The following is a 16,129-nucleotide window of genomic DNA, read 5'->3' as shown; positions in this document are numbered from 1 at the left end:
TAAAAAGACTGTGTTAATGCATTACTATCATGTTAACCTTGACAGCCTTTTTACACTCTCTTATATATGACAGGATAGAATGTATGTAAATATCCACCAGGAATAGTAACGCTTGTTTGGCTTTCATAGCACTATTTCATTTGACACTACAATTTGGAATGCACTTGTTTTACTTGTTTACTTGTTTGAAATGGGACAGTGCATTTTCATTTTATCAGTATCTATTTCTTATGCAGTATAATATCTGGATATACAGTATATTTATTTGACAACTCTCTGTTCTCATTCAGTGTATCAAGATCTCTCTGCTTCATGTACAAATGCTGTAAGTTTTTGCATCAGTATGCATAAAATGTCCCTATCACCTGACAGATTCTGGAGAAATAATAGCTGTGACAGACCCAGACTCTGTAAACAGCTAAAAAATGTTCAAGAGAGTAACTCATGCTTTTTGAGCAGTCAAGACACCAGCCAATCACAATCACTCTCTGCACATTCTGGTTTGCTGACATTAGGTTGGCCAAAATGACTTTGGAAGTCAGAGATTTACAAGTCACATGACATGTACTTACTATTATAATAACAATACATTATGCATAATTACATGCAGGTAACCATAAACCAAACCCTAATCCTAACCATATTCTGTAGTAAGTACATGCAGTTAATTAACATTACTCAGTACTTAAATGTATAATTACACTGTAACAAGGACACCTTAAAATAAAGAGCAACCAAATACAGTGAATAACTGTATAAGGCAAATTAATTTGCATACATTACAAAGCATTGATTGTTGTTCAGATTTCAAAATAAGCACTTTTTCACATATATTGAGGGTCTCGTGCACCTACTGATTTGATGTACACTAATGAATATGAATGCACCATTTTAACAAACAGAGGAAATTCACCGTTAGAAACAAATAACTATTTACAGGCTTCATGTATGAAAATGCTGACATGCTAGGTAAATGTTTTCTTATTAAAACCAAATGATACTAATAGTAATATAGTGATGCTGTGGCTTTTGCTTTAACCGATGTCATAAGCTAGTACCAGGTCTCGATTATAGATCTGTGGTTAAGATGCATTTTGACAGGTTTGATATCATTGGCGCCAAAAACTATTGATTGCAATGATCACGCCAGGCATCGGATGAGATTTTAGATTTAAAAAAACGTTCATTTCAGTCTCTTCCTCACATATATGAATTCAGAAGACTTAACTGAATTTAATTCAACTCTGCTTTTAGTTTTTGTTGTTGTTGTTGTTCTTTTTGTTGCCTAAAAGAGTAAATCAAAAACTTTTCACTTTCACTGAATGGACAATAGAAAGAAAGGTTCAGAATAGGTTTAGAACATCACTCACGCAGGCACAGAGGAACCTCTCCGCTCCAGGAGCCGTTGCCGACACACGTGAGGATGGCAGGGAAGGACAGTTCGTATCCCATCAGGCAGCGGTAGCTCACGCTGGTGCCCCACTCGAACACAGAGCCCTCCACCTCACCGTTAGACACGCCGGGCGGAGGAGCGCAGGTCACCGCTGAAGAGACAAAAACACATGGAGAGACATCCGAGTTCATTAGGAATGCATGAAAGCCTGGCGACGGTGTCATTCATTCGCACGTGTTGTTTCACAGGATGATTCAATAAAGGGGTTGTGCAAGTTAGGTAATGCCACAAACGTGGTCGCACAATTAAGGTTGTTTGGTCAATCTGGTCTAAAAAATTTCCATGTGAATATATTTTTAAAATGTAATTTCAATACTCCAGTCTTCAGTTTCACATGATCCTTCAGAAATCATTCTGATGTGTTGATTAACTGCTCAGGAAACATTTCTTATTATGATCAGTGTTTAATATTTTTGTGGAGACCAAAACGGAAACAATGTAACAATAAACAAACAATTATTTAAAACTTATTTGAAACCAAATACTCGTTCTTTCAGTTAAAATCTACCTTGATCCTATAGTAAACTCTTGTCTGAATAAGTGCTAGTGTGGTTTCATTTGTAGTTTACTTGTTTATCCAACAGATATTACAAAGAATACAGGCAATAATATTCATAAAGATGCCCTCATTTAAGACGGTTTCCCTAGGCTTTCTAACCATAATATACAACCACTACAGGCGAAACACACATCTCCACAAGAGAGTAATAAATGAACTTAATCTAATAAATACTGCACAAAAACAACATCATATTTCATATGCAGGTCACTCAAGCACACATTCATCATGGTGTCTACATTTAGACTTCATTTGTTCCCACTGAGCAGGAATTTGATTCATTCATATTCACTTCATTAAACCGGCAACTTTAATACCCTCATGTAATAAATTAACATGATGTTTGGATTTTAAAACATTTGAAAGTCTGTCAAACACTTGAGAGTTCAAATGAATGTTAATTTGGAATTGTCCCACAGTGTTAGTATTTTGTTGCTAGCTGTCCCCCATCACACACACACAAATGATCTGACTACAATTAATTCCTGCTGTCAGGATCACTAGAAAACAAAGACTTTATATTACCACCTGTTTCCACACTAACAATGCCAACCAAATAGTGATAAATACTGCAAACTAAATTCAATTCACCATTCACGTTTCACATCGATCACAGACAGAAAAATCCAACCAAACTTCCTCATGTAGTGTGAGTGTAGCCGACACTGAAGTCCTGATCTGTATTTTGAGGTTGTACTGCCCTCTGGCCAAGCTTTAATATTTTGTAGACTTGTCTTGAAAGCGTCTCGCTGAAGAAAGTAAGGGTTTTTTTCTACCTTGAAGGACTATGTTCCACTTCAACACCATATAACAAAGCACAAACACTGTATTCAATACGTCTTTGAGGATCATTCCAGCAGCTTCAAGTGTTATTTATGAATGTTGACTAAAACAGGGTTTTTACAGCACTTTCGCTCATTTTCAAGGCGTTAAGAGGTGTGGAAGAGGCTGGTTAAACACAACATTAGCTGGAAACCACCTAAATGATTGAGAGTCATCGTCTGAAACCTGCTTTTACCTCAGCAACTGTTGCATCATCTCTATTTGAACTTTCAGGAGACTTTGGAAATATGGATCGAGTGTTAAATCCAAGCGAAGGTTTATTTAAAAAAAAAAAAAAAAAAAAAACATGCCAGGACTTTCCTGCATTGGCGAAATCAACAGAAGTCAGCAAACGTCTGCAGGGCCAATCAAAAGATGTTTTAAATTGCAAATCTCGAGCTGAAAAAAGGAGGCGGGGGGAGCAGATGGAAACTCACAAACTGATATTCTGACAGTGTTGGAGAGCAGTCGGTGGGGAGCAGCTGGGGTTTGGACGGCGTATGAATAAATGATGAGATGTTTTGGAAAGCAAGTGTCCCAATAAAACCTCTAAAAAGATGTGTGGAGTCACAGCGCTGCTCTGTAAAGATCCTATTGTTCATGTGTAAATCTACCCAGGCAAAATAATAAATTAGACTTGCGAGTTTATTAGTTCATCACACTGAATAGCCATCAGCTTTTGTTAAAGGGACAGTTGAAACCAAAATGACAAATTTACTTAACCCCATACCATTATAAACCCTTACATGAAGAAAAAAGTTCACAGGTTTAGGAAGTTTTCTTTTTTTCTATAAGCTGTCACATTCTATCTGCTTTCCTAATTATACAAGATATGCGAGCTAATTTATTGCATCAAAATGTAGTTGCACACCAAAAGTGTTTGAAAAGTTCCTTCAATCAAGAGTGACAGATCAGAGATTGTGTGAAGTGCTCCTCAGAGTCTGTAACACATCACATATACTATCTGTAGACACTATATATACACACACTTATAAATATGGTAAATATGTATATATGACTAGTGTTTACATTGTATGGACAATTTCTGCAGCGTGTTTAAATACTTTAAAAAAATCTCTCTCTCTCTCTCTCTCTCTCTATATATATATATAAATAAATAAATTATAAATTAATGCATTTAGCAGACGCTTTTATCCAAAGCGACTTACAGTGCATTCAGGCTATCAATTTTTACATATCATGTGTTCCCGAGGAATCGAACCCCCAACCTATATATATATATATATATATATATATATATATATATATATATATATATATATATATATATATATATATATATATATATATATATATATATATAGAACATTTTTGTAGCACAATATGTTGAAAATCTTTATAACACACCTAAAAAAAAATCATATATTTATTATATATAATTAAAAAAAAAAAAAAAAAAAAATAATATATATATATATACACACACACACACACACACACACACACACATATCAGATCACACATAATATATGAGACCTACAGTATGTATACAGTAAATCAGTATGTTTTAATAACCACAAAAAACGCCATCTTTTAAAGTTGTAGGAACCATGGGTGACAAATCTCCCAAATATGCAACACTGCTACTTCTACAGAAATTTTGGGACATTGACAGCTCCTTCAAATGGAACTTCCTTCAAAAATCCTCCTCCTGGGTTCCACAGAAGAAAATAAAGACATTTGTGTTTGGAGCGACATGAGGTCCAGTAAATGATGAAAATTCGTTTTTGGGCGAAGCGCTCCTGTAAGCTTTGTGCTTCATACAATTCTCTTCAGTAGGAAAATATGCCTTGCACGGCTGCCTGGCTGATCTGGAGGTGTTGGAAACGTCCTGCGAGCTGCTCGTAGCTTTGGAGATTAAGTGTGAAGGCAGGACAGAAGATCCCTCCGCAGAAGAGCACACTGGCCCTAAGCCTGTGACTTTTAGTGCTGCTGCTTCAGTAAATATGAGGCGCTAGGAGAGAGCCGTGAGCTGACTCCAGACTCCAGCGGCAGGGCCGGGAGAGTTTGGTGAGCTGTCCGACCCAATCAAAGTCAAAAGAGAAGGGATAAAGCAAGCCCAGCCACCTTCTGCGGAGGTGACCTGGATGATTGAAAGCCTTTACATATAGGATGCAGGATGTATAATGTATAATAAATGAGCGTAGCGGCTGTTCAAGGTGTGTGGAGACCGCTTTAAGAAGACATGAGCATGATGAAGAAGATGATGACGATTTTGTGTGAATCTCATGGCTCAGGGGTCGGGTTTAATGAGACATAGAAGCTAACAAGGTTAAAAACTGAAATGCTAAGTGTTCATGTCTCTCAGAAGGGTGTTGAATATTAAATCCACTGCTACTAAATAGATGCATGCACCTAATTTAATTATTAAAGCAACACATTCAATAAGCGTTGTTATCAAATGCTTCAGTTAATAGTCGGTATCTAGTGAAATATTTTAAGTACATGCCACACACACACTAAGTGTGTTGTACTGTATGCATACAGATAATTACACATACTTCATACAAACAGCTTTAAAAGTGAAGTGTCATGTTTAGTGCATTAAAAAACAACACAAATGTGAAACGGTTATAATTACACCTAACAATTCAGAGTAACCATGGCTGTACAGAGAAATACAAAGCAGTCCATATGATTCATGCACAGTATGTAAAGTCATCAGAACACATACTATGCCTTTGTCTACGGAAAAGACTAAATGTATTTTCCAAAAATAGGAAAACTTATGCAACATGTGCAATGCAATACATGCTTTTCAGAATCATCAGACCTGTTAAGAAGGGGAGCAAAATGCTGATGAAAAATTAAAAATTTCAGCATTAAAATAGGTTGGCTTTCAGTTGATATATAAAACTCAAAAAATGACCATTATCACTGGTTTTGTGGTCCAGGGTCATATATAAATAAATGTAAAATTAAAATTGTATATAAAAAAAATAAACATAAGTAAACTCACAAAGAAGAAATCTGAGAAGGATTTTCAGAATTCTAAAATATAGCATAAAATTTAAATTGAGAGATGCCAAGTTTTTGAATAGTAGCCCACATATAAACACAATGAGAAAAACACCCTAAAATGTTGCTTACATTAAAATGGCAGAGATGAAATAAAAATAAATAAATAATAATATGCAATTTGCAGTGTCAGTAATCTGCAGTCTTGCTGGAGGCTGATGCTACATTTTAATGGTTTGCTCGACCCAAAATGTCAACATGTTCTGGCTGGACCAACGGCATGAGTTTCCCAGCCTGTCTCCAGCTCTAAAAGGCTTGAACTGCAGCAGTCTCTTGCAGCTGTGTGCTCTACAGGCCATGTTTTGCATCATGTTTGTGTGCGTTTTGCAGTCGCTCAGCATGTGTTGCACGTAGACAGGCCCATCGCTCAAGCGGGTCCCTGAGGCCGTCTGTAGCTCAGTGTGATGACAGAACCGCACGTCACTGCTGCTCATCTGCACGGCTGACCCGAGGTGAACAACAGTGTTGCCAAGTATAAAGCGTTTCCTCCAAAACAACACCTTTATTCTCGGCCAAGGTGCTTTGACAAGACTTCCCGATCTTTTTCCAACTAACCTTAACCCCGCCACCCTCCAGCAACTGCTTACCGTTGTGTTGTTTACTGTTCTGGGAGAATATCGACCAGAGTTTTGGTCTGAAAATTTCTCTGTAAACACATCACAAAAGTACATAACAGGGTCCGATATAAGCCCACGTTTAAAATGAGCTCAATACTGTCAATGAAAGTCCATGTACTAACACGTAGAAGGTCTACAAAAACAAACATCTGGAAACACAAAGAGAAACGCAGACTGAAATATCCCATGTTGAAAAACAAGAGTTTTTTTTATGTTTTAACATGATTAGTTGTTCACTGTATTAATATTATTCTAATATTATTTTTACCATTTTAAATTGTGTGTTTCCACTACAGAAAAAAAAAGGTAATTGGGACATTTTATCTCAATATTCTGGCTTTTTTCTCATTTTCTCAAAATGATTTAAACAAAAAAAAAAAAAAATCTGAATTTTGAGATTAAATTGCATGCTTATACCTTGTAAAGACACAAACTGGCAAATCTGAAGCCCACCCCAAATACAAAGTTTTTTGTTATTTATTATTCCATGCCAGAAACTTAGTAGATGAATTCCAATATATTACAGAAAGAATTACTATTTATTTGTTTAACATTATCCTTGAACCTGCTTTACAAAGTTTAACACCATTTGATGCATAATTATGAATGCATGACTATAGTGCTATCAAATGATTAATTGCAAAAAATACAAGTTTTTGTTTACATAATATCTGTGTGTGTACTGTGCATATTTATTATGTATATATAAATACACACACACACACACGTATATATTTAAGAAAAATAGCTTCTTGTTTATATATTAAATATATATTTTATAAAAAACAATAATTATATGAATATAAATATATACATGTAAATACATATAAACATTTTCTCAATATATATACTGTATGCATGTGTATTTATATAGGCCTATACATAATAAATATAAACACTACACATATATTAAGTAAACAAACTTTTATTTTAGATGCAATTAATCATGATTAATAATTCGATAGCACTACAGACTATTATGGAAAATTTTTATTTTGTTATTTATCTATTTAAGAGCATGTTTAGAGTTAAACACTTAAAATGGAAGTAATCATGGCAGCTTCTGGTGGCTGAATATTCAACAGCAGAATGTATGCAGACATACTTTAATACTAACAGAGCGGAGACAAGTTTATGATTGGAATTTCAAGGCAATGGTTTAGCACATCTGTTCACCTCCATGAAAACAAGGCGTTACGTCATCTTTCTTCTTGGTAAAAAACATTGTGCACTCTATCTGCATTACACCATGATAACAGGTGCAAGATTGGATGTAACCTTAGACAAGGTTACTGATCAGTTTAACCATACTATTATAATGTGCACACACACAACATTTAGGTCTTGTGATGGTAACAGAAAAAAAATACTTTTAATTCAAAGTTTTTCAACTTCTAGTCAAGACATAAGTCATAAGGATTTTTTTTAAATTAATTAATTTTTTAATAGAATGTGCTGAATTTTCAATACAAGTGTATTTGGACTTCTTTCAAGTATAAACAAATTAAAAACAAGTGGAAACAATCTGTTTTTATAGATTGCATCTTGAATATAAGTGTATGTTGTCTTTGCACTTGTCTTCAAATATTGTAAGCCAATTAAAGTAATTAAAACTAATCAAAATAATTTCTGCATTAATCAACATAATGGCACAAATGATGACCTTAGCTTGCATTGATCCAGTGTTATTTTAGTATTATTTATAGGCTTATTTTTATCCATCAATCCATCTATCCAATATTACTTTAAAGGATTTAATTTTTTTTGTTTGTTTATTTGGCAATGCAATATTTAAAATTTTTATATTTCTACATTTTATTTCAATTAACAAAGTTAATAATAACAATTATAGCCTTGATCCTAAAGCATTTCTCTATCTTCAGGGCCAAGTGAACAATTTGTCCTGAAATTGAATTTAAGCAAAGGCTCTGCAGAGCAACTGGACATATTTATATTCCTTATAGTCATTTCTATGACTTTTCCAGGCCTGGAAATCACATTTTTAAAATTCCTTGATGTGTGACAGACTTGCATGCTAATCTGAGATAGGTCACTGGACACTGGCAGTCTTCAGCTGCACTGAAACCAAGAGCAATGGAGGAGAAACTTAGAGCGAGATGAGCCCTCGGGCACAAATGCCTTGCGGCAGATTTCACCGCCGACTGACGGGAGGCGTGCCTGAGGGTCCGTCCCGCCACAAATCACTCACTGGCTACAATCCATCTATTCCGGGCCCGAGAAATGGCTTTCTAATGACTTCACATTACGGCCTATTAGGACTCTACATTGATGTTTCTCTGCAGGATCACTCTGAGCAATTTGCTCTCTGTGTTTGTTCTCAGAATTTTAATGGCCGGCATTTTCATGTACAGTACGCAATGCAGATTTCTTTAGCTAGCTTTTTCTAGCTGTTGAGTTGAGAAAAACAGGTCTAAATGAGATTGATTCTAGATATTTATGCTTATATCCATCAAGGACTAATGTTATAATTAGGAAAAAAATTAATAAAATCAACTATTCCAAGCAATCGTGTTTTAGCGCTAATAAACGCCGGAGGAAGGAAAGTTTCCTCTTAGTGATTTGTAAATGGATTTGAGCATGTGGTAGCATAAATAATGGCTGAAAGGAAAGCGCAGAATGCAACAGACAGAAATGACGCTTAACGCAAAGCCAAGAGTGAATCAATGCTGAATACTGCGGAAGGCTTCCAGTGATGGAAAGACCTGTGAAATACACAAAGGTATTAAAATGACACAGTAGCATAATTTAATAGGGGAGAACGGTTGGTAATGATTCTACATATTTCACATTGCATGTGTCGCAATAGTTATAAACAACTAAATGTACAATAAAAGGGACCCTGGCGTGACTGCTAAGAAGGGGGTTAGGGGTCCTTGATAAATTTGAGACAAAAAAAGAAATATATTCTTTAGGGGATGCACTGATTTATTCCATTGATAGTCCTAATTTTTAAAAGTGAGAAATACAAATCTCCAAATGATTTTGCCTAAATAGATAAATAAATAAAGTTGCTGTTGTTGTAATAAAAATAATATTATGTATGTAATGAAAATGTAATTATTGGACATTTCAAATCACAGCATTGATTTTAAAATAAATGGATAAGTAAATGTTATTAATTCCATTGCTGTTGTAATAATAAATACTGCAAAGAAAAATATTAAATAATTTAATTATTTAAAAATATTTATTAATAATAATAATTATTATTATTATTATTATTATTAATCACTTTGTACAATAACAAATATGCACTAACTAGAAGAAATTGAACCCTTAAAAACAACCGTAACTCTGCAAATGAAACAAACCAGTCTTAAATGAAAAATCAATCAAAGGATAATAAAACAAATATTAAAAATGAACATGCTAAAATATATAATGCTAAAATTAAATACAAAAGGCAATTATAAATTTATTTGGTGTTTTGATAATTTATTATTTTAGTGATTTTAATGGTTTTTAATAACAATGATGAAGTATTTACATATTTATTTTATATTAATTGAAATATATTGACATGATTTTTGCTATCCACAGTGTGTTCTTGGCGGGAAAAAAATACAAAAAGGTTTGGAAAGTGTCAAAAATAGCAAAAAAAAAAAAAAAAAAGGGTTAAAATAGCTAAAATCAACGAAATTGTTATAGTACCTAAGGTACACTTACTGATAAATCTGAACCTAAAATCCTGATATTAATAACATTCACGTCCATTTCATTTGTCGCCTACCTGAGCACGGATACCATGTGCTCAATCCTGGTCATCACCAGTTTAGATCGTCTCACTAATCGAAGGATACGGGAAGTCAACGAGCGTTCCTTCAAGAGGGCGCTCAGAGAGAGGCACTGTCAAATATTCATGAATCTCCTCTCTCTCTCACCCTCCTCTGACGTGTGAGAAAAGGTTGCGGTTAACCCTTACTCTCAGATGCTTTCCTTCAGAAACAATGGCCCATATACAATCCAAAAAACCTTGGCAACTACAGAGCAACATCTGTTTGTTTGTGGCACTCAATGCCTCGGCAAGCCACCAAAAAGTCTCAGTATCACAACTGGAGAAAAAGAAAGGCCTTCGAACTCTGTACCTTGGCAGGTGGGAAACGTTCCGCTCCAGGTGGCGTTGTGGGTGCAGGTACGGATAACGAAGCTCCCGTTCTCCATCAGGAAGCCGGGCTGGCAGGAATACGTCACGTTCTGGCCGATGGTGAAGTCCTCGCCGCTCCTCAGGCCGCTGGCAGGTATGCCCGGATCCCCACAGCTGATCACTATCAGAGCAGAAGAACCACAGCGTTTGGAAGAAAGCGCGTTATGGAAATATATGTCTTGAAACAGAGACACCATTATTTGTGTGAGCGTATATGAAGGGTCATTAAACTGTTTATGGATTCAAGACGGTCTCCCAGGGAACTAAAACTAAACAAACAATTATTCTGGATGCTTCTGCTACAGTTCTGCCTGTCACACTGAGAGTATAATGGTCAAGCCTCGGGTTAGACACTACAGCTGAGAAATGGCACATTTTGTCGTCGTGCAGAACAACATCTTCAGTTCAACAAGAATTAGACTGTCAAAGCTTTATATTCGCAGCATCAAGCCCCTTATTGCATTCATAATAATACTATCATTGCAATAATATTCACTAGTAAACAATCATTTTATATGTTACATTCATTAGAGGTGTTTGCAAGAACGTTTGATTATTACTAATACTTTTACTAAAGATTAAACCTCAGCATGGAACTCGCCTTCATGATTTGGGGTCAGAAAGATTTTTTTTTTTAAAGAAATTAATACCTATATGCACTAAGGATGCATTAAATTGATCAGAAAGGACAGTATGAGAAATACAATTAATTTCCATTTTAATGTGTCAGTAAATATAAATAAGAAATTGTTTCTGAAGGATCATGTGTGATCACTGAAGACTGCTGCAAATTCAACTTTGCATTAAAGAGGAAATCGCATTTTGAAATATATTCAAATAGGTATCTTGAATTGCAACAATTTCTCACGATATTCCTGTTTCCGATCAAATATGCAGCTTTTGTGAGCATAAGGGACTTTTTAAAATCCATTTTAAAATATACCGACCCCACACATTTGAACAATAGTGCATCCATATCATTTACAATGCTCATACTAGTCAGATTACTGATTTCATGATTACATTTTCACACAACGGCAGTAGATTATTTATGAATCATTCATTTTATATGATTTAAACAATGATTAGTGCTTTCAAAAATGAATGCATTTTTATGATTTAATTAATTGGCAAATTGCAAACCCCCTGCAGTCCCTTCACAAACCGCTCAGGAAACTGAAAAAGTATAGTCTATTTCATAATGTAACGACAACGTAATATATAATACATTGCACATTGTTGGTAGCAGAATAAATAAATATTCTTTGTATTTGTTTTATGTTACAAGATTATTCTATTCAAATCAACGTGACCTATCAAGTTAGGTCAAAAGTAATCTAAAAGTAATCAGAATAAAATATGTAACGTAATGGATTAGATTTCCATCATGTCATTTGAAATCAGTAATGGGCTACAATTTGTAAGTTGGGGCGGGACTTCCTGTTTGACTAATCAATGCCAGACGGGGGGATTGTTTAATTACATTCATCATTTGTGCCATTCTGAAGTGACTTCACCTTTAACATCCACAGTTTCTCTTGTCACATCAACAAAGAGCATCTCATCAGAGCATTGAGTAATGTCATGTGAAATTCACCGCAGTCCTGCAGCACTCCCCCGCTCATTATTCTCCCACTACCCCGACATCAATCTCGCATTATACGTCAGCTTGAGATTGATTCTGCCTGTCATCTCATCCTACTATTACTTAGACAGCGGCAGTAATAAATCTGGCTCCATTAATGAGATTGCTCACGAGGTGAACAGGGTCCACATCTGAGCAACAACAACCGCATGATAAGATGGTTGGGCTAATTACAAATGGGCATCTAGTTATTACGGAAAGTCTTTCTTTTTGTTCCAATGCCAACATTTATAGAAAAACGCAGTTGGGGGGAAAAACAAAACGGATGACGTAAAGCTCGAACACTGCCAACATGTTAGAGTTTTTCCAGGATGTAAGACAACAGTTTGGGTACGTACGGGTGCAGTTGGGCTCGCTGCCAGACCAGGTACCGTTCGCCAGGCACTGACGGGAGGGAGAACCTGAGAGCCGGTATCCATCCACGCAAGAGTAGACGATGGAGTGAGAGAAGGTGGTGCCATGAACACGCAAAATGTGCCCATTAGCCGGAGTCCCAGGATTCCCGCACTGAACAGCTATTGCAGGAAAAAGAATCCCATTAGTAGAGAAGCCCACCTCCAGATCGGTCATTGCCTTCATGCAGGAATTTATGAACATGATAGCCTTTAAAAAATGAATATGCTTGCGATTATAGGAGATATGTTAATGAAAAATACTAAAATATGGTCATGCAGAATAAGCCATTAATATGTGCTTTATAAGCACTAATAAACAGCCAATATATGCTAGTAATATGCATGCTAATAAGCAACTAGTTAGCAGTCAACTAAAGTGTTACCAAATCTAATTCAAAGTAGTAGTACTTTATTAAGCACAACTTGATTTTTCTGAATTCATTTGGATTGATTTGGAAAAGCCTGATATGTTTTACTGGGATGTTTTTGCAAAGGTATTAGACTTCTTTCAGATTTCCCCCCTCACGCACGGGTTAAACTGCAAGAGATGTTGGTGTTTGTTCGGCCTGGAAAATCACAGGGGGGCATGATGGGATTTAATGCAAGACAAGCTGTTAGACCAGAGCCGCGTAGCAAAAACAGTCAAGCTTGAGAAATTTCCGCCTCCTGGGACCTGCGCGCTAACAATCTGTAAATCTGTTTTATGGCCCAGCATGGCGCTGGACCGCAATAACCTGTCACCCTCGAGATGACACGGACAATGCGTCAGACTAAAAGAGCTGCAAAAGCAGCAGAAATAACACTTTCCTCAAAAGCCTCCGGTGCAAGCTTAACTTTTGCGTGAATTACAGAACGCATGAATGCCGCGATGCCGGCTCAAATGTTCAATGAGAGAAAAGACTTCTGGTTTGATGCATATCAGTGTCCCAGTGTACCCGCTCCTCACTGTGCGCATGCATTATTCATGCCTCCTAAAGGAGTTACTTACGTTTGCAGGTGGGCTGACGGCCCGACCAAGTGCCGTTGGGGAAGCAGATGCGTTCTGCCGAGCCGTAGAGCGTGTGACCCGTGTTGCATGTGAAGCGCACTTTAGCGTGCTGCTGAAAGCTGCCCTCCTCTCGGGTGGCATGGGCCGGCGTGCCCGGATCCCCACAGGCACCCCTTTTATCACCTGCGGAGACAAGTGCACATATATTCTAGATGCTGTGTTATAAATACTATTCTGTATACTTCATTCTCATTTTTCCAGCTGAGCGAGCACATGTAGTTTTCCACTTGGATAGAAACAACAGCAAGTTTATTCTCAAAAAAAAAGAAGAAGAAAAAAAAAGAAAAGTTGACAGGTAGTTGCTGGAAGTATGTGCAACCCATGGGAGACTGAAACTGCAGACTTGGTCAATATGTAAGACATAACACACAGTTAGTCAGCCATTATTACAACATAAACTCAAAGCCGAGGGGTCTTGTATTACCCAGATGGGGTTCATTTCACCATAACAGCCAGCTGACTATACACTATCTCGCTTATTAGATAGTGACACTTGCTAAATAAATAAGAAGATATGAAATATTGATTAGAGTTTTTTTCTAGTTTCATGAAACTTACTGTTTTTTCTTTACATTTATTTATTTGCCAATGGATTAAAAAAAATATCAATTGATAATATTTTTCTGATAAGTCTTAATATATTACAAAATGTTGCATTTTTGTACATTTATCTTGTTTTAGGGATGTTCAGATAAAGTATTTTGGAGTTTGGATAGGGCAAAAATATAATTATTATACTGTTTTTTTTTAAGGAAATTATTTTATTCAGCAAGGACACATTCAACTGATCAAAAGTGACAGTAAATACTTTTATATCAATACAAAAGCTTCCAATAAATGCTGAAAAAAATAAAGAAATGAAGCAGCACTACTGTTTTCAACATTGATCATAATAATTCAGCATATTAGAATGATTTCTGAAGTTTTATGTGACACTGAAGACTGGAGTAATGATGCTGAAAATTCTTAAAACTTAAATCTATAAATATTATAATATACCTTTTTGAAAAATTTTTTTAAAAAGTAAACAGTTATGAAAGTATTTTTTTTAATCATTATTATTTCACAATTTTACAGTTTGACTTTATTTTTGATCTGATAAATGTAGGCAAAAGTTACATTTTTTAAATGAAAAAACAAAACAACAGTATTTTTTATCTTTTGTCCACTGAAAATATCTTAACATAAATGGGCATGTTTTTGTGACATATCAGGACACAACTCTGAATAATGAGATGGGTATGACACAGGTATTACAAGGAGAGGGTGACTTATGAGGACATAACCCTTGTCCCCATTTTTCAAAATGAGTTTTTTGAGAAAGTAAAAACGCACTAAGTTTCCTGTGAGGGTTAGGGTTAGGTGTAGGGTTGGTGAAGGGCCATAGAATATACAGTTTGTACAGTATAAAAACCATTACACCTATGGGATGAACCCACTTTTCACAAAAACAAACATGTGTGTGTGTGTGTGTGTGTGTGTATATATAGATAGACAGATAGACACAGACAGACAGACAGACAGATAGACAGACAGAAAGACATGCGTGTGTGTTTGTATGGTTTTTGTGTTCTCATAGATTTCAGATGCTTTCAGTGGGGTTACCTGGAAATAAAGGTTTCAGGTCATGTGACTAGTCACACCAGCAATGTCAAAACATCCCCATGAAATCTAGACAGTCATTTGTAGTGTAAAATACACCAACAACCCTTTTCTCATCCTTCGAAACTCAAACTCTAAACTCAAATTTGATCATAGATGTGAGCACTAGGATTAAATGGATTAGTGAAAGACAACTTGACAGCAAAACAGACCTGCTCAGTGATTTATTGGAGACATTATAAATGTAAGCGGGACCAGCGCTGCCCTCGGATCAGTTGAGAGCTTCATTTGGTCACAGAGGAGTTTTTCAGCGAGCAGAACTGCCACAGATCGGATAAAGAGCAGTTACGGATCTCAGAGGAACACTTCCCCTGTTCTCTGAGCTGTCACTCACCATGCTGTTTCACAAGATTTGAGAAGAGGACTTTTTGTGCATGAAAATACTATTTGATTGAGCTTACACAATCTTTTTGCTCACCTGCCTTGTACGATTAGGTAGAGAAATGAACTATGACAGCCAATAGAAAAGCAAAAACAATGTCAACAGCTTTTTATTACTGGAAAATCTTCCACTTTCTCTTGCATTTCACCTCTGCCCCAGCTTGTGTTCTAGCTTTCTAATAAACCTGTACACTATAAATATTGCTGGCTCTGTGATGAATTGCTTATGTTCCTCTATTGTAAGTCACTTTGGATAAAAGCGTTCACTGAATACATAACTAATGAATAGCTCAGCAAAAAAAAACTGCGCTCTCACGTCTTTCCTAACTCACATGGCTTAATT

The 16,129-nt window shown here is 36.0% G+C and overlaps 1 protein-coding gene across 2 annotated transcripts in view; it reads right to left on the bottom strand.

Annotated features, from left to right (window-relative positions):
• LOC113115693 (CUB and sushi domain-containing protein 3) overlaps window positions 1–16,129 on the bottom strand; it is a 236,530-nt gene that overhangs the window by 20,680 nt on the left and 199,721 nt on the right. For both annotated transcript variants that reach the window (XM_026283241.1, XM_026283242.1), the window contains exons 57-60: window positions 13,684–13,866; window positions 12,639–12,815; window positions 10,597–10,776; window positions 1,371–1,544 (exon numbers count right to left, since the gene is read on the bottom strand). In XM_026283241.1, the coding sequence (XP_026139026.1) occupies window positions 1,371–1,544; window positions 10,597–10,776; window positions 12,639–12,815; window positions 13,684–13,866 (714 nt within the window). The remainder of the gene's footprint in view (window positions 1–1,370; window positions 1,545–10,596; window positions 10,777–12,638; window positions 12,816–13,683; window positions 13,867–16,129) is intronic.

Source organism: Carassius auratus, chromosome 16 (assembly GCF_003368295.1).
Source record: "Carassius auratus strain Wakin chromosome 16, ASM336829v1, whole genome shotgun sequence".
NCBI lineage: Eukaryota > Metazoa > Chordata > Actinopteri > Cypriniformes > Cyprinidae > Carassius > Carassius auratus.
This window is presented reverse-complemented; position numbering and strand designations above follow the sequence as displayed.